The 20,853-nt window shown below is 35.2% G+C and overlaps 1 protein-coding gene across 1 annotated transcript in view; it reads left to right on the forward strand.

Moving 5' to 3' along the window:
* LOC140161201 (H(+)/Cl(-) exchange transporter 4-like) overlaps positions 1 to 20,853 on the forward strand; it is a 94,818-nt gene that overhangs the window by 18,667 nt on the left and 55,298 nt on the right. The window contains 1 exon segment of the mRNA XM_072184650.1: positions 17,279 to 17,408. Coding sequence (XP_072040751.1) covers positions 17,356 to 17,408 — 53 coding nt within the window. The 5' untranslated portion in view covers positions 17,279 to 17,355.

A 20,853-nucleotide genomic window follows, 5' to 3' on the forward strand; every position in this document is an offset into this window, starting at 1 on the left:
AAAAATAACTCACTTGAAAATTGCCACTTTTACAGAATGAGAATATATGATCATCAGTAGAAGAGCATGAAATTGGTGTGGAATTAAATCAAACTATTCAGCGTGCACAAATCAATTTTCAGTGTTTATCCTGCAGACTACCAGATGTGATGCAATCAAGCAAAATGAGTCTCAGGATGGGCAAATTAATAATCAATTTTGTCATTAAATCTTGTCATTAAATCTTGCCCATTTTACAGGCTATAGTGTGAATGAATTCCATCAAAATGAAAGCTGTGGTTCTTTGGATATGATTAATTTCATATTGTGTAAAACAAATATGAAATCAAGGAGAAATTGATCTTGCCTTTTGGCCGTTTTTCAAAATCAATTTCAGCGATATTGGACTGGTTTTGCTTTGCTTGTATCACACATTGTATGACCCACCTCCTTACCGGGTCTTGTGCACTAGGATAGTGGGCTGGGTATTACACTTAATTACATGTTAGCCATTTTTGAAAAATGTTCAATTTTTCCACCATCATTTTAAATAATAGTTTTGCAAGTGTTATGAACATATATAGCTTCGGAAAGGCATGATGTGACACATACAAGTACATTTGGATATTCCATCTAACATTCCTACCATATACCCCCTATGAAAGATTTGACCTTACACACACAGGGGGTGTAGATTTTAAATGGAGTCACCCATTCATGTAAACCATTTGAAATCACACTCCCTGTATAGGAGATTAAGGTCATGTGTTCCATAGGGGTGAATGAATTTAAACTGGAATAGCCCATTTAACAATTTATTCAACCTGTTGGCTTCTTCCATATGGCTCACCAAGATGCAGTAAAGATGGATTTTTTTTCTCACATATTCTTTACTGTTTCAAGACGCTTTTATTCAAGAATCAGTAAAATTTATAACCATTTATTAATATGTATACACATGAGAGATGTAGCCAGCCTGCTTGATTTCGAGGGCAAAAGCATGTTTGTTTTTGTGTTTTTTATAGAAATTTGTCCCAATTGGACAAAACACAGAACAGATGGGATGGGTTTAAAACCATATATTTATTTTCCTCTTGATGTCACCTGAATTTTATTTTCAAGGGGGTAGCCTGTTCCCCCATCATCCCTGGTTACATATCCAGGCATAGGTAATCTATCTTTATGGCTGATTTGGTTTATGCATTAGTGTTGTCCAGTGATTAGCTAAATGGAAGAATTCTTATTTTTCAATTTGAAAAAGAAATGTTGAAGACGATAATATCTGCCATTGATTTCAACATGTAATGAGTGTTACTATGTGTACATGTATAGCTATGAAAGTAGGATCATGAAACTAATGTTGTTGTGTTTATCCCTGGGCAGTTATGAAAAGTGAATTTGATATGATATACAATGTATAATGTTACCAAGATTTATAAAGTCACTGAAAATGAGAGGAAGCAGAATATTATAGAATTGTTGTTGCCTGCTTGAGAACAGGCAGAATCAATGGGCAATAGCCTTCTTGTGTGGGTGGATAGCCATCTAAGTGTAAATGTGATGTCTCCAAGAAGCAGATTTTCAAATCAAATGTATTTGAGTGTATGCATGTGTGCTTTAGTAAACATTGAGGACACACACATGTGAAATAACCTTGGAACATTGGACACATGGGAATGGTAGTTGTCTGTACTGGGTGGACGGTGTTACTAGATGCAAAGTAGTATAATAATGAACTCTAAATAATATGAAGTTGAATGTATAGCGCCAGTCCGTTCTTACTGTTAAAAGCTCTAACAGTCCAGGGTAAGATAAATAAAACTTGTGTGTATGTCCACTGTAAGGTGGTAAACAGTAAAACTGTGCATGTCTGTCCACATATGCAATCATTATAAGTGTAAATTCAACACACTAAAGACTTGGATGTCTATGCTCACTATTGCTCAGTACAAGACCCATTCTGAAGGGAGCTACACAGTTTTAGATAAGTCCCCGACCCCAGTTATGGTGTAATATCATGAATATCAGTCCATGGTGTAACAATTAAGTGTCAGATTTGTGTATAGAATTATGTGGTTTCAATAGTGAAATGTCACAATTTGATGTCCTCAGTTACCTATGTATAAGCCAAGGATCCACGGTTGCAGGTGTGTGTGGGATGTGTATGTGTGGAGGTGGGTTATGGAAGTGTAATATAATCCTCTGATGTATTTCTTTGATGTATATCATAAATGCAATTGAGGCATATCAGCATTTCTTCAACTTGGTAGCAACTTCATCTGCCATGTATATTGTGATCATGAGATATTAGTCTTGTATGATATATTGATACCCTCCTTATACACTGCATATATTTGGTACTACTATATATATAATAGAATAAATTTGATATATTGTGTGTCAACTACTAGTGACAAGTTAATGTACAAAATTTGCTATCTACTGAAGACAGCACTTAAAATGCAATCAATTAATTCATCACAATTTAACTCCTCTTTCCTGTGTGTCGTCTGCTATAAGTGATGGTGATAGAAACAATGCTGCATAAAATAATTTCATTAATTTTTATCAAAATTACCTTGCCTTGTGATTTGCCAACCCAATTGGGTGACTTTTGAAGATTTTCCTAATTTCCTATTGCATATAAACCAGTGGTTAAGAAAAAGTTGGGCAACTTTTTAACACTGGTCCCTGTTATTTGGGGGTAGTTTTCCTGTCCTGTAGAAGCCAATATAGTTAAAGAAACTTGAGCAAAGTTTTGGTGATTTGACTCTTGATTTTTGCTGAAACATTTTAAGATGATGTGAAGATTACTGAACCGGTGATTTGGTATCCCAATTGGATGAATTATGAAGATTTACCTTGTAACTTTCCACCGTTACCTGCCTGATAGAAACCAATTACCAATTGTTAGAATATCAAATTGGACAACTTTTCAGCACTGGCCCTGTTTTTTGGTAGGTTCCTGTCCCATAGAAACCAGTACTTAAAAATTGGGTGACTTTTCAGTGATTAAACCAGGCATTTGGGCTGAAAATTGTGCTTTTTTGTCAACCGTGGATGACACTGACATGGTAATGATGATGATAGCTATCAGATGTGTTAGTTGGCCTTGTGAGTGACCTGATAAATATCAAATGGCAGTCTGAGGATACAGACAGATATACCCTAGGCATTGTAGCATTGCCTGCTAGATTTTAAATGATTCCTGGGCTAGCATTTTCAGCAGACCTGGAAAATTGCGTACCATACTTTGCTGGAGCATTTATAGCAAACCAAATTTTCAACAAAATGTCAAAACTTAATGCAATATTCTACATGTATTTCTTAACTAAAATATATCTCAGATTGGACTTGTTTTCGTGTGTTTGTGTTATATTGTCCCTCTGCCTTGCGGGTAGATCTTGGTTGGAGTTTGTCCCCAATAAATTATTTTCCAACAATTTTTTTGTATGTAACTCCAATATTGAATATCATTATCATTTGCTATATTTATCATTTACTTTGTAGGTACTAGCCTTTTTACAAATTCACATGTAAATGTTGGATTTAGGCCTCTGATTTGCTCATGCATACATGTTTTGTTTTCAAGGTTGTAGGCCTATATCCAATACTTGTTACATTAACAATACATCTTTTTCATGTAATATTTTGGAAATTGCCTAAAATGACTTAATATTCTAGATAGGGGCCTATGCCTACTGGTTATAAAATTATTTCTTATTTAATATGCATTGTATACTTAGTTGAAAATTGAAGGTTGAAAATGACTTGCGTGTTACATGTTTACCACAATTGCTAAACGTTTAACAGATCATACGTGTGTTTAACGGTACATGCGTTTAACGTTCCCATGCCTAATATGTAAAACTCATTTTCGACCAGGGTCGACATGTGACTCATTCCCCTTGATCATGCCACATATATGATGCAGAAAGGTCAATTTCATGTTGCTTGTGACATAAGTACAGATATAAAAATGGAAGAGTGTTTATTTCTTATCTTGTTGGCAAAATAATGGTTGTTTAGTTGTGAGTAACATTAGTAAATAAGGAACATGCTGCTAGTGTGGTGGACCTGATGGTCTTCAATTTGGTTCATGTAATATTTGGCTGTGTTGGATCATAAGATTGAATTGCTTGGTCCGTAAATTACATGACACCTTAGTGACCGACTTGTTGCTTGTACATTGTGTATCTACAGTAATTGAAGATGTATGCATCTACAGAGGAGGACAATGTGAACATGTAAGTAAATCTGAATAGAGTTTACATTCATACTTTGCTGTACTTGTAATGCAGTGCTGCAATGTGCAATCTTAATTGCCACTGCATTTGATAAAAGCAGGCCTTGGTAAAATTGACTCAGTGCACTAAAGCATGATACATGTACATAAGACTGTAGTAAAGTTGAAATATTGGGGTGCCATCAAGAACTTGGGGGGGGGGGCAAAATCACTTTTGGGGTCCAAATTGATAAGAAATACATGAAACTGAAAAGGCTCAAATATTGGGGAAGCCATGGTTGCCCCAATGCCCCAACTGCCCACTTGCTATCGCCGTTACATCATGCCAGTTGGTTTCAGATTCAGTAGGTTGTGACTTCTATTGACCTGCATTGACCCATTGTAAATTTTTAGATTGAAGCAAATTTCAATTAGTTCACAGCAAATATGGTAAAGTATGAATGGGCCTTATATGTCAGTCACTCGTACAGCTCTGTTCGTCATACATGTCCAGCCTCTTCACTTGTTCAGCTTCAGGTTTTGTTTGTCAACCAATAGAACTTTCTTCCAATGTGTATAATATTGGCACCCGCTGTATAATGTGGTGCTGTAAATTCAATAAGCATTGAATAGGATAAAAATGTATGTGAATGACATTCTTACACATTGGTGTTGTGTATTATTTAGGTTTCCATGATTTTAACTGTTGTTTATGAACAATTGATCCAATGCTAAAAAATTCTTTTAGTTTTAATTGTTTATCTTACCTCAATTAAAATTTACAGTAAACTAAAATTTCAGCTGTAGAAAATATATGAATATTGGGGGTGACAGAGTATTAACAGAGTCGATAGGTAGGCACGCTTTCAGCAGTATTTAGCAAATGAATAAGGTTGCTGTCTACTGTAGATAGTTGAAGTATTTTGCTATCTGCAGTAGATAGTCTGTGAAGTTATGCCATATCAGTAGTAAGATATAGTTAGTTGATAAAGAAGGCATGCTTTCAGCAGTATTTAGTAAATGAATAAGGTTGCTGTCTATTGTAGATAGTTTAAGTATTACGCTATCTGTAGTAGATAGTCTGTGAAGTTATGTCCTATCAGCAGTAAGATGGTTCTTGAAGAAGTGTGCTATCAGCAGTAGACAGTTGATAATGTATTTTGCTATCTGCAGTAGATAGTTGATGAAGTAGTATACTATCAGCAGTAGATAGCAGATGAAGTAGTATGCTATCTGCAGTAGATAGTATACTATCAGCAGTAGATAGCAGATGAAGTAGTATGCTATCTGCAGTAGATAGCAAATGAAGTAGTGTGCTATTTACAGTAAATAGTCGATGAAGTAGTATGCTATCAGCAGTAGATAGCAGATAAAGTAATGTGCTATCTGCGGTAGATATTCGATGAAGTAGTATACTATCAGCAGCAGATAGCAGATGAAGTAGTTGAAGTATTTTGCTATCTGCAGTAGATAGTCTGTGAAGTTATGTCACTATCTGCAGTAAGATAGTTCTTGAAGAAGTGTGCTATCAGCAGTAGACAGTTGATAATGTATTTTGCTATATGCAGTGGATAGTTGATTAAGTAGTATGCTATCAGCAGTAGATAGCAGATAAAGTAATGTACTATCTGCAGTAGATAGTCGATGAAACAGTATACTATCAATAGAATATTGATAACAGATGAAGTAGGGTGGTATCTACAGTAGATAGTTGGTGAAGTTATTGTGCTATCAGCAGTAGATAGATCATGCAGTATTTTGCTATCTATCTGTAGTAGATAGTTCATGCAGTATTTTGCTATCTGCAGTAGATAGTTGAAGTATTCTTAAATATGTTAAACAGCTCTAATAATCTTGGTTATCTGATTCGCTTATCCTCGAATTGGAGCTGTGTTATATCTCGCAATAGATATGTGTATACTTCCTATGACAACTGCCCGGAAGAATGTAATTTTCACAGTAAATCCTACCATATATCAGTTACCCGATATAATATGGTAGAAACCTATTTGCGGATATGGTAGAAACCATTTATTTTCATATGGAACAACTTGGTGTTCGCATGGGCTGCATCTTAAAACAATACTCTATTCTTTAAATTAATGTACTATCAGGAGCAGATAGCAGATGAAGTAGTGTGCTATCTACAGTAGATAGTTGATGAAGTAGTGTACTATCAGCAGTAGATGAAGTAGTGTGTTGTATTAGATAGTTGATAGTGTGCTATCAGCAGTAGATAGCAGATGAAGTAGTGTGTTGTGGTAGATAGTTGATATTGTGCTATCAGCAGCAGACAGTTGAAGTAGTATGCTATCAGCAATAGATCGCAGATGAAGTAGTGTGCTATCAGCAATAGATCGCAGATGAAGTAGTGCGCTATCAGCAGTAGATCGCAGATGAAGTAGTGTGCTATCAGCAGTAGATTGCAGATGAAGTAATGCACTATCAGCAGTAGATAGCAAATGAAGTAGTTCGCTATCAGCAGTAGATAGTGGATGAAGTAGTGTGCTATCAGCAGTAGATAGCAGATGAAGTAGTGTGCTATCAGCAGTAGATAGCAGATGAAGGAGTGCTATCAGCAGTAGATAGCAGATGAAGTAGTGTGCTATCAGCAGTAACTATGCTATACTTCAAGTTGACAGGCAGTTCTTACAAAACAAACACTAAAACACTTGGATTCTTGCAGTTGGAGCACATTCTAAAGATGGCACATGTTCATGAACTGTGTCCAGTATGAGAACTAATTTTTTTTTATTTAGGCTTTGCAACCCATTACCTATAACAGCTTAAGTTACTTTCGAGGACATGCATAAGTCTAGGGACAGCAGGTATAGATCCTGGGAAAACTGGTATGTTTTCAAGCTTACAAAGTCCTGGAATGTAGAGTAAAATTAACGTAAGCACACGCAAACCACCCACACACATTTTACTTTTTACCATCCTTGACCCGTTTGTGACATTCACAATTTGTAGAGTAACTGAGCAGTTGACAGGATTTAGTTGGCCTAGTTTGTCTCAGAACTCGCTTATGATATCATAGCTAGGCATGAGGTGATATGTCTTGCAGGGAGAGTTGTTTTATCACCATTTTATTTTCACGTCAATTGCCTCCATGTTGTTGCAATATAATAAGTAAAACATGAAAATTGAACTTGGCAGAATTACTGTTGGGCTGCATGTGATTATTCTAGGCACATCATATATGTATGTAATGTTTTTGAACTGCTAGGATTGATAATAACACCCGATTGGCATATTCTGAAGGAGTATCCATATTCTGTGCTGAAAATTTACTTTACTACTGTACTACTTTGGTTGACAGCTTAATTGAAAGCGCTGCACTATGAAGATGCACTTTGATCTAAAATGAGTGAGCCAATTGTAATTCTACTATTACACCTTTTGATAGAGAGAGTACATCATAGTCAGTATGCATGTCCCCATTAGGTGCCTCACATGAATGATTGGTTGGAAAATTAAGGTAAAGGCTGTGGTTGATTTAGTGAATTTTGTTTTGTTAACAGTTAAATGGAGCATATGCTTCAGATATGGCAACCCAGATTGGTGAGAATGTGTGTATTTGTTTGTTGTATGTGTGTGGTTTTGTATATCGGGAACATATATGTACATACCTACTTGTGAAACATTGGACACACATGAACCGTGGTCAATCTTGCTGGACATTATCGATAGATTGCAAAATGCCTACAATAAAGAATGTCAACTAATTGTTGATGGTATTTAAGGCCAATGAAACTCAAACATGTATTTCTGCAGTAAGGCGAATGCAACTAAAGTGTGTATTTATGTCCATGTATCTGGGGGTGTTGGGGAGTGCTACTTGTGGTTGATGGGGTGGGGTGTGTCTGTGCCTGTTTACCGGCAACTGAGCTAGTACACATAGAAGACTTCTCGCTTTCATTCCCTTTAATCTAGCAGCAAACGAGCACCATCCTATGTGTGCGCAGGTCTGCACTCTACAGTAGGTCCCAATTGCATGCCAAATGCATTTGAGAGATAACATAAGCTATTGAGCATTACGAATAGTGACCTTGGTTGGAAGGTGTTTTTCGTATTGTGCTATTTTGATTAAATGTTTAGTGATTAAATGTCGATTCAGACGTCCTCAGTTGTCAATGTCCACGGTTGCTGGTAGGCATATGTAGGTGTGTGTGTCTGTAATTGATACAGTTAGATGCATCTATTCAAAGAGACACAAAATGGATATGAAATATGGGAGTTTCAATTTCACCATTTTTATTATGACATTTTGAAGCACTTAGAACATGATATTGAGTCTAGCGTATAATTTGTTTTGCCTCTATATACAATGTACATTGTTTTCTTGCTGTGAGGGACATGACAATCAAAAGAACATGTGACAAGGGCTAGAGATATGTAAGAGAACATTTGGTTTGTTTGTCTATTATTACTTGTGTGGGTAGATCAGTGTGTAGTTATTGATGTCAATAGCTGCCTCAAGATGCAGGGGTTCAGTTGAAATTGAATTGCTTTTTGAGGGAACCTGAGCAGAGTTTTGACAATTTTTCATTCTTATCAAGTTACTGTTTGTTTTGGTATTTTAATGTCTATTTTAACAAATCCATTTTAGGAAAGTGTTTGTGAGAAATTACCGATTAGAAGTTGCCATTAAGCTTTGTGATGTAAATTGAAGGGTCGATGAGCTTGAAGTATGTGACTAGCGGTTCTTGCAATATAAAAAGATGTTAATTCCAAGACACAAAGTTTATTATGATGACTTTGATTTGTTCATGTTGCATTGGGTGTTACCAGGCTTGTAACCAGGGGTAGGGAGGGTGCAATGTGTGAAAGGTAGCCCCCAAAATTGAGAAAAAGGTCCCGGATCAAATGTCCAAGTTAGTCTAAATTAGAAAGAAAAATTAACCTAGGGACCACTTTTTCATGTTAAAATGTTACAATTTTTTCCCAAAAGTCCATTTTTAGGGGAATAAAGTTGGGGCTGGGAAGGTCCACATTTGGGGACATTCCATGCCCCCCCCTTCACCTTGCACAAAAAAATCATACAGGCCTGGATGATACAGACTAAAATGACATGCAGCAGCCAATTGATCTGACAGACTGCTGTATCTCAAAGCAGTAATAATATAGTATACTGGGTGCTGCAGGGATTCAATAAAATACAAGTGGGCAATTTGAAATAGGCAGGAAAGAAATCTTGCCAACATTTCAAGTTGAAACTCGATAACCACTTTCATAAAATTAGGTTGTGTTTAAATGATATGTGTATATTTGATGATGTAGAAACATATTAAAAACACAATATTTGTGAACATTGAAAAGCTACGTCTTCTTTCATTTGACATAATGTTATTTGATTGAGCAAAATGAGTTTGTTTAAAGGGTAAGGTTTAGTTATACTCTGATCAACTCGTAATAGGTGGGACTCATAATATCGTGGATTGATTTAGAATGGTCTACACACAGCTGAGCACAGCACCAACATGAATTGTGCTTTGCGTATTGCATGATTGACACACGCTTTTGTGAATTTACACAGGCATATGTTTACGCGGACTTTATTTACTTGTTTAGTAACAAAAACCGAATAATTCTCGCCTATTATTGAGCTGATCATAGAATAGTAGAAGTTTTATAAAAAAAAAAAAACTTCTTTTGTTTTTTTGGCAGACTTCAGAGCAAATCCAGATATTGATTCTTGCAAAGATTCTTGTAAAATGATTTCCATGAATCAAAGAGTTTAAATGATTCCTTGTACTGTGTAACACAATTCTAGCCATGAATAGCAAGTACATAGAACCTGTAAGCTGAATATGGACTATTTCATTTAAAATCCATACTACCCCTGTGGAAAATGTTGGAAATATCTTCCACATGGGGAGTATTAATTTCAAAAGGCATGAACATAGGCAACTCCATTTTATGACTATTTTGTAAAAAATAGCTGTCCATCCAAAATATGCTGGTCCCATCTGAAATTCATACTTCTCCCATGGAAGATATTTCCAAAAGCTTCCACAGAGGGAGTGTGGACTTCAAATGGATTTGCCGGATGTGCAGGTAATCATTTCCTGTGAATGAAAAAAATCATTGAAATTGGCTTGAAGGTTTTCAACACTAATTGCATCTGACAAAGAAGCAACTTGTATAATACAGTACTAGTTTTTAATAATGTCTTAAAAAGTAGCATCCATAAGAGGCTACTTGTCCTCCATAGATATAAATAACCCTTAAGACTAGAAATCCATTGTATAGTAGCAGTAAACTCTAACTTGTCTTGCTCACTCACTCCACTCACAAGGGTTTTGAGGAGCTTCCTCATTCACCATTTGTTTCCCGACATGTCTCATGTTGTTTTTGATATCTTCATTCTTCAGCTAGCCTAGTAGTAGTACTATACATTGTCTCCCCTGGTTAGCATTCGGCTAACCGTTTCAATCATTTAAACGAGGTCAGCGAGCGTATACTTTGCTTGTTGTTGAGTGCGGTGCAGTGGATGGCTTGCCGGGGGAAAATTGACATATCCTAAGAAGATTGTTTGTGCCAATTTAAGGGAAGGGACAGACACAGAAAAAACCCAGAAATGAAACAGAGATGGATAAATATCTGGAATAGATTGCTTGCATGTTCTCTGACTTCACTCATATGGTATGTTTTCATTCTTTTAAATTTAATGATTTAATTACAGAGTATATGATTACTTTTATATGAACTTAATATGAAGGTAAAGCAAGCAAACAAACAAATTACGGAAAAATCACCATTTATTACCAATGTTGGGTATAGATCTGTTTTCTAATAATATGTACTTTGTACTCAAAGAACAAAATTGGATGGACATTATTCATGTGATGGAAAAATAATATTTGATCAAATTATAATGGCCTTTCTTGTTTGTAAAATTGGGAATTGCATTTATGTAAACAAATTTCAATAAGCAGCTGGATGTAATAAAATTTCTCCAGGAAATGAAAAAAAAATCTTGCAGCAAATAAATTACCACATTGAATGGTTTGTTTGAATAGGTGAGTTCCAATGCCTAGAATACCTATATAGAATGATGATCATCACCGATTGGCGTCATGCAATACTCTATCGTCCACCAACGAGGTGTCAGGTGTCCCCTCATACCCAAAGAGATTATTTACCTTGTTTTCTTGTGATTCAATACGACTGTCTTGTCCGTACCAGCCGACCACTGACCGGCGATCTTGACCCGTGTTATTTGATGTGGGCTAAGGAATACATGTAGCTGTAATGGCTGTGGGAGTGAGTGTTTTGACGACTGACATTTTACATTCTAGTTTATTGTATTGAAAATTGCATTTGGTTAGTATCTTGATCTAATCTCTTTTCTCTCAGTTTTAGTAATGAATTGAAAAGTAATTATTGTCATCAAGTACAAATATTAGTGTTCCTTCTGTTGCAGAAGTCATTTGATAAAACAAATTCTTTCAAAAGAATATCGATATCGACATTGATTAAAAAACAAATTGTGGAATGGTTTTGACAAATTTTTGTACATGTATGCATGTACATCTGAACATCCAATTTATTTTTGTGATTACAAAATATTATTTAAAACATTTTACTAAATTTTAAACAAAAACAAAAATGTGGTAATCTCACAAATTGATTATTTAAATATATATAGTCAAGTTGGCTGAATAGATAAGGCTTTCGACTATGGTAAAATATTATGATAATAAATGAATAATTAATAATTTCAATATTCCTTACAGGTCAGAGTTCAAATGTACCAAAACTGTCCCACTGTGTACATGACAATTTGATATCATGTATTATGTCATGGAAATAAAATGTTTACAGTTTGGCTGGAAGTGGATAAAAAACCAATTTGTAATTTCTGTATTAAGAGTTAACCTTGATTTTTCACTAGAAATTGCAAGATTTTGTCATAATTTTGTAACCACAAGTGTGATTGCATTATTGTAAGATATAATTATTGAATATGCTTTTAATGATGTAAACTATAACAAGTTCACAGCAACAGCAACATACTGAATTTCCCTATTTCCAAGAATAACATTTCAGATTTGTGCAAATTTCTGATGAAAAAAAAGTCACTTTCATCCAATTTGTTATAAAAAAAAGCAGATATCGAAGACGATAGTATGTTTTGGCCTCTACTTTCAGCTTCAATGTTTTGAGTGGCTTTTTGCAAGGTGTTTTGATTCAACAATTGCTAGACTGTGGGTGTTGCCTCCCACCTCAAATGAGGCTTCATATGGGTGGTTACATTGCTTTTACATGCTTTTTATGCCTAAATTGCCTTTCCAAACAAGATCAGTCTACAAGAATCATTAGATTTTCAATGTTGTTTGTTTGTTTTCAATTTGCGCACCCAACCGTGTAATGCATGATAAAATGCATTTTCATGTCAGTATTTGAAGAGTTCAAATGCAAAAGGCAATCCAAGGCTGCCTTGTGTATAATTTGATGTGATTTTTATGTAAAAAAATACCTATAATCAGGACTGCAAATTTGGCAAGAATTCATTCTTGTAGAATTCTTTAGAAAAATGCCTTCTGCCTTGCATGAATCTGAAGAGGATTCTCATAGATTCTTTCAGCCTACACACTAAGAAAATGGGGAAGAATCTAATTCTTGTAATTGTCTAATATCAAAACTGATGAAATCTCACATGTATTTATGAATATTATCAATCATCCAGGTGGATCAATATAGTTGGACTAATTTATAATTCTATTCAACTGGACTTACTGGTTTAGATGGCTAAAGACTAGAGTATCACCTCATATCCATGACACATTATCAGGCCTACTGATCTTGAATTGAACAGTGGTATGAAAGAGAGGTGAAAGAAGCAATATGTGTTAGCATGGAGGAACCAACTTTGAATCGTTGTGGGGGTCCGGACTATGTCACAACTTGTCCAAGAGTTACGAACCAACCATCAGGAAAATTCCTCAACGACTTTAGTGTGACATCACTACCACTGTGACGTCACAGATCAAGAATACAGAACCAATTAAAAATCAATAGGCCTGATGATCATGATGATGTTTCATGGATATGACATGATACTGTTGCCATCTAAAACAGTAAGTCCAGTTGAACAGAATTATAATTTAGTCCAGCTATAAATCTCACATGGTGAAACAAGATTCTACCCCTGCTAGTTATTCCTTCCTTCCATAAAGTACAGACTACTTCACTGGGTGAAGATATGCGACACGATCAAGGGAAATGAGTCGGATGTCGCTAATATTGATTTTGAGATATTGGCAAAGAAAGTGTTTAAATTCTTATGTTTTATGTTGTTTTCAGCGATTGATAAATTGATGTAACTTCGTAAAGAAGAGTCGTATCAACATGGGGTTTTCAGTTTCTGAAAGCCCTAAATGTCCTCTTTAGACACATGTAAAACTCATTTTCGACCAGGGTCGACATGTGACTCATTCCCCTTGATCAAGTCACATATATCACACTGTAGTTGGAGGTATGTAAAGAAAACAATAACATAACCATGTGCACAATTTGTACAGTCCAGTAAAAAAAAGCTATATGGATGATTAGATGGATGATGCCTGCAATGGCAACTTAAAAACATCAGGAAGGTACCACAGCTGGGTCTATGAGAGCATTTCATTCCCTGGTGATGCGTGGGAAGAATGATGTGTCGAAGTATAAAATAATACTAGGAATACCAATATTGATACAACAGCACTTGGTGTATTTTACACCTGAACCTCTGATTGCGCTCACTGTGTGTAGTGCACATGTCATCATGGTATAACCTGTTGCCTTACAAGTCTTGTAAATATCAAGATTATGCAGTGAATTATACAAAAAAGTAGAAAACTCATGAGATATTCTGAACGGCTTTTTGATACAATTTAACCTAGCACACAAATCATATTGCAAATGCATGTATTTAATCATAATTAGCCATTCTGATTTTCAAACAATACAACGTTATCAACAGCCATGATGTATGTGGATGCACAGGGTTACTTTTTCTGTACTTTTGGGTGTTTAAACTTGTCCTACTGTATGAGCCAATATTTTTGTTTACAGATATTTTTGCAGTTACAAGCTTCACTAACATTTATGTGAGGTGATGATTACACTATTGTAGATTTGTTGTAATTAAACTTAAATGATTCATTATTGAGCACATTCACGGGGTGTTGAATTTGGGGGCGTATGTCAAAGTGCGAATTGCGCAAAAATAAAAATACCACAAAAAATTTCAGCTTCTACAGTAATTCGGGCCTCTTGAGATATATACTCAGGGTTGAATGGAGGATGATGTTTCAAGTTGGAAAATAAATAAAGTTTACACCTTTCTCCATCTGTAATTACAGTGACTGCATATTGATTTGTGTAGATTGTATGGCTGGGAGGGAAGGTGGTGCTTTAAAAAATAATGCATCAATTATATCACCATATTAGACTGAATTTACACTTGATCGCTTGACGATTGCGATGCATTGCTTTTGAAAAGCGATTACAATGCATCGCTTTTATAGGGGCTAGGCAATCGCTTGTGAAAAGCAAATATTGTTAGTGGCTTTTGCATTTAGGCCAAAAAAAAAGATTGTTTGCTTGTCCTTGTTCAAACGACCGTCCCAAATATTCCGATCGAAAAATTTATTTTTGTGAAAAACTTTCTTTTTACTATTTTCATCAAAATCTTGAATTATTCTGTAGAAAAAAGTCGTCCGACATGGAGAAGCTCAAAAAAGTTATTTTCTGTCTCAAAATCATGAGGTTCATGTTAGTCTCTTTCAGATACCAATATAACAAGACAAGAAATATTTAACCTGTGTATATTTTGAGAAAGGAGGTACAAAAAAAAGTGTTGCTGACAAGAATTAAAGTGTCTCTGGTCCTTAGCGAGTTGTAGACCCAAGTGAAAGAAAGCATGAATGTTGGCATGTTGGTAATTTTTGAAGAAAAAAAAGAAGAAAAAACTTTTACTGAATGACCAATCCATCTTTTAAAATGTAGTACATGGACAAGCAAACAATTTGTTGCTTTATCACAGCATTTTCAGGCATTTTTTTTTCAAGCAGAGTCATTGTGTCTCTGACATCTGCTATCTACTGAAGACAGCATTGTGATTACCATGCATGTTAAAAGTTCACCAAGACTTAGGCTTACATCAGTTTACAGTCAAGATGGACAAGCAGCCAGGCAGACACACAGAAACAAAGAAAAACATGATCACAATGCCTGAATTATAAGTGTTGAATATGCTTACCCCCCCAAGCTTACATGATCCACAGGCCCATTTTATGAGCTCCAACCAGTGCCCTAGTCCGGAGTGCCACCATATAATGATGTCTTCTCCATCTGGCAGTGAGTCATTGCATACCATTGATGATACATTATGATTGTAAACATTACATAGGCTACCAGTAGTGAAATCATAAGCTTAGCCTATCCACCCACAAACCGTAAGCTTACCTGATCCAGGCGCCTATTTAATGAGTTCTGACCAGTACCCTAGCACCATACTGATGTCTTCTCTATCTGGCACTGAGTCATTGCATGCCATTGATCATGTAAGCTTACAAAATATTATGATTGTAAACATTACATGGGCCTAAGTCACTTTACGAAATGGAATCTCGCACTCAAACACACATTTCGGGTCATAACTCACCTTAGCACTGGTATATTTATAGCAAATGTTGCAGTTCTCTTCAATTTTAGCCTTGAATTACATAAATTCAGTCAATGCACTTCTTTGGTGAATGCAAACACTAATAACAACCGTTTTTAGACACAGGGCTAACTTGCTCAATTGTATACAAAGGTTTCAAGTTCTACCCAGTACCCATGCTTGTTAATGAAGCCTTACAAACCGACCCTGAATGATGTAAATGATGGTAGCAAATGGCATAACTGTAAATTAAGCATTTAATCCCCTAACTCATGTAACCATTTCCCTCTAAATGGTGTTACATTATATTTTTAATACTTAATGACAAAAAGAGACAATGGATTCCTAATTGGTAAGAACATTGCCGTCACTATATGCTCAAAATCCTACCCTTTCCGTAGCTTTTATAAAGGCAGATGTGCAGCACATTTCTAGAGTGACCTCCAGGGTTTCCAACAAATTTGAATGCACTTATATAATGCTGACACTATCTATTGATGGCCTTGTGATTCTGTTAATGGATACATTCATTCCTGTCAAAAGATAGCAATTTGATTCTTCGGGTGCAAAGTTATTTTCAGCACAAAAGATGCGTTGCTGTAAAGGTCATCATTTACGTATATTTGTAGTTGCCATTATATCAAGTTTCTATCATTCGATAGAGACAATCACAAGGGCTTGAATTTTGAATGTTACATAGCATTGTGAAAGGCAGTAATAGTGATAATAATATTGTGAATTTATCCGCTAGAAAGCACCCATGGCGCTGTTGTTTTAAAGTGAGTATTTAATGAGATTTAAACTATGGCCATCCAGAGCTGCTTTCTGGCCTGTTTTGGTGCAACATCTTTTGCTGTGCACTGTTATAAGTGTTCTTAACAAAACCAGTATCTTACATCTTTTTCTCTATATTACCAGCTGCAGCCCTCAGCAGCTTCCCCAACTTGGGACGGGCAGAGATGGGTTGAGCACATTTGGTGGTGGGTTAACTGTATTACATAATGTATTAGCAAATTACAACAACTCAGCTATCCATGATTTGATTATCAAATGTGTTCCTCAGGAAATGTTACTTTCATATTTTGTAGCTAATTTACTCTTCAGAGACTTAGTTAATTTCAATCTATACACCCTCCCCCATTTCAGTGTTGTGGTTTTGATATGTTGTCTGGTGGAAAGTTCTATTACTATGTGAGTGAATTGGTCTTTATTAGCAGAGTGGCATTAATGTCTTCCTAATTGCCATCACGCACGTACCAACTTTTTCTCTTCTTAAACAGACTATAAAATACTCCTAAATATTCTTAAATAGTCATGTGTTCATTATCTTAATATACTGTGCTGTTCTGTTTTGAAATACTAACATCCATCCTTTTTTTTTTTCACTTTTTCTTATTCCATCATTGCTTACAAACCAGTCACTTTCTGGAATAATTCCATACCCGAAAACTATCTACATGCATATAATAAAGCGCCCTCTACTTCAGCAGGATAGATGAATGCGGTGACTAAGAGCCCTAGTGAAGAGGAGGCTCCCCGCAAGCCTGAGTAAGATGAGCTATATACTTGTGTCATTGTGTGTTTGTAAGAAGGTCATTAAGTGTAATATATCTATGCCTTCTATTATTCTTTATATATATGAATGTGAAAGCGATCTTGAATAAGAAAAAACGGTCAAGTATATTTTCCATGTGTTACTCCAGGGCCTGATCTAAGAGGATTTGTAACACACTGGTGCCCCACACCCAGGGGTCGACCGGTTTGTGTAAACTCATTGTAACTACATGCATACTAAATGGTATGCCTGATAGGATGACAGACCTTAAGCACTATGCAACTAGTGTGCACATCATCCATTATGTAGGGCTTGTGATCGATTTAGTAGACATGTGAAGTTTACAGTGTGTTTGCTGGGTGTGTTTGTTAACCAACTTTGAATTCTGGCTTCCAAATTCAACACAAATTCAATGCAATGGGGTCATGGATTTGCCTGCAGTGGAGGCATAATATATTATCAGAAAGGTATAACTTAGGGAAGGCTTAAACTTCTTCACTCCAAGCAGTTGCAAATCGCACAATATTCTTGAAAACTTTGTAGACATGCAGAATTGAACTGCAAATTACATATGTCATCAATACTAGTCTATGAGTTTTCAACTAAAATAATAGGCTTCATTATGTTTTGAGCCTTCTATAAACAGCTCTTTTCAGAGACACTGAAAATGCATAAGTCTACTTGCAAATCTCTCAGTTGGTTAGAGAAGACAAATTTGATCCTGATGGAGAAGATTTTTGATGGTATACACCATTTTGTCAATTTTCAGCTTCCCAATTAAATCACATCTTACAATGTTATTAGAGTCTGTTATGAGTAATGGAAGGCAGTAAAGCACACCCTGTTGCATTCCTACACAATATACTTGTTATGTCAGTGTTGAGTGCTTGGTGAACCTGTGATTTATAGTGAATTTTGTTGCTGTCTTTAAGAAGTATGCATGATCAACCAACCTGTGATTTCAGTGCAATTTGTGTAATGTAGTGCAATCAATCATTTTGACTCCAATATGTATGTGAAAATAAAGCAATATTTTAAGGAACTCAAGTGCAGGGTAATAATAATTTCTAAATAATCCATTCTTGGAACATTAACCGATCAAAATAATCTCCCTGCCTAAATGAGTAGGAAATATAGGTATCACATAACTAAATAATATCTTAATATTTTCAGTTTGCAGAGATGTCTTTTTGTACAGCTTACATGAAAAAAGGCATTCTATAAACATTAAATTTGATAGACATTGGTAGTCAATTTTTGGAGAAAAAGTAAATGACCACATGCCCATTGTTTCATAAAAATATAACATGTTGTGAAGTAATCCAGTTTATCTCCAAATTGCACAAAACATTTTCTGTAGTTTGCACCAGAAAAATTGATATTCTTAGCTTTACAATCACTTAATTTCATCAATCAAACTTTAAATTATCACATGCATATTTGCACTTGGATCACTATGTATTGTGCATGGGGGGATTCTTTGTTAATTTAATACAGCTAACAATAGCACAAACATGGAATTGATTCTTTTCCAAGATTTCTCCAAAAAATGTTATTATATGTTAAACATTACATAAAGTAATTCTTTATGTTTCAGGTTGGTTGAAATGACATTTAAACCAAATCTGTTTAATTGATATATTTGTGTCCATGTGTATTATGGTGTAGTGCATTTTGTCATGCACATATTTTCTTATGTGCAGTATTTCCATATTGAACCTGTCAGTTACAGCTATTTTATTTTTGTCTCTCAATTGGTATTTTTTCCCAATCGGTGTTTATTATATTGATGCAGCAGCTTGATGTACGTCAAACGTGTTGAGTATTATGGTTTTATTAGTATTACTTGCATTAAGATATTAAATGTATGAAGTTCTGAATAATACAAGTTGTGATGTTGACAGTCAGAGTAGGCATTGGCAAGAATATACATCAGAGTGTGTGTTGAAAAGCATCAGCGTTTGGTGTAGTATATTTGTATGAATGCACAACATGTCAGCTCTGCTTAAGAGTACATGTGTAAATATACATGTGTTGGTAGCACTTATAACCAAAATCCGGAACCAAAATAAACATCGCGTGAGTTTAAAATCAGATCTGTGTAATATACATTTGTAGATACGGCTACCTTATATTATATTTTTTAATTGCTTGTGGCAGAGAATATAATATAATAGCTTGTCAGATGGTTCAGCAATAATCATGATTTGCTGAATCAGAAAATCTAAAATATTAAAAATCAGATCAGAGGTGCATCTCCTTAACATTACTGATGCATCATAAATTGTTAAACCATCTTAAGGGCTGGGGTATGAACGTTTGGACAGTATTTATTTTGGGACATCAGAGCACATCAGACATATCGAATTGCATTCTGAATACGAAGAATGTCATTCTGATATCAAATAATTTTGATTTTTGAAATTCGCAATTTAATACACATTTTATGGCAAATCATTAAAATTGATATTTTTGATATTTAACAGTACTTGAAGTCAACTTTATAAATCTGATGATTTATACTTAAAGTGTATGTAGGTGGGATGAAAAGCCGACGATCAATTGAAAATTTTGACCTTTTCGTATTGAAGATATGGATTTTTTTCCCAAAACACACAAAAAAAAGGTCTTTTGGGAAAAAATCCATATCTTCAATATGAAAGGTCAAAATTTTCAATTGACCGTCGGCTTTTCCTCCTGCTACATACACTTTAAGAATATATCATTAGATTTATATAATTTACTTCGAGGACTGTTATATATCAAAAATTTGAAAAATATCAAATTTTATAATTTGTCATAAAATTTGTATTATATTGTGATTTTCAAAAAATGAAAATTATTTGATATCAGAAAGACATGCTTCGTATTCAGAATGCAATTCGATAGGTCTAAGGTGCTCTCATGTCCTACAAAAAATACTGTCGAAACGCAATAAACGCTCATTTTAGATCCCTTAAGTCCAAACCGAATCATAACTCATTTAGTAGTTATATGATGTGTTTTGGACTTTTGATGCATTGCAAATGTTAATGAAGTGTATTCTTGGTCAATGCAGGCAGAAGATACCACTCACATGGACAGGTTACTGCAAATTACATTAATGTATTGCAAGAAACTGCAGATGCTTCATATTAGTGTGGTTCATGATCTCATTTTGTCAGGTGACTGCGTTGACTTGATAGCATACCAAGAACCACTACGCCAGAGTTGATATTGTAACATAAAGTTCAAATATTAAAAGGCAGCCATTGGAAGTACCACTTTTATGTACATACACACATGATGGTATTGGCTGACGACAAATCTCTACATCATATTCCGCCATGTATGAGTATGGCAAACATAACCGTAATCCCAATTCTAATATCACAGGATAATATCTTCAGGGCAATTTAGCATTTTGAGTGAGGATCCAAAATTCACAATTTATTTCCA

The sequence above is a fragment of the Amphiura filiformis genome, chromosome 9 (assembly GCF_039555335.1).
Source record: "Amphiura filiformis chromosome 9, Afil_fr2py, whole genome shotgun sequence".
Lineage (NCBI taxonomy): Eukaryota > Metazoa > Echinodermata > Ophiuroidea > Amphilepidida > Amphiuridae > Amphiura > Amphiura filiformis.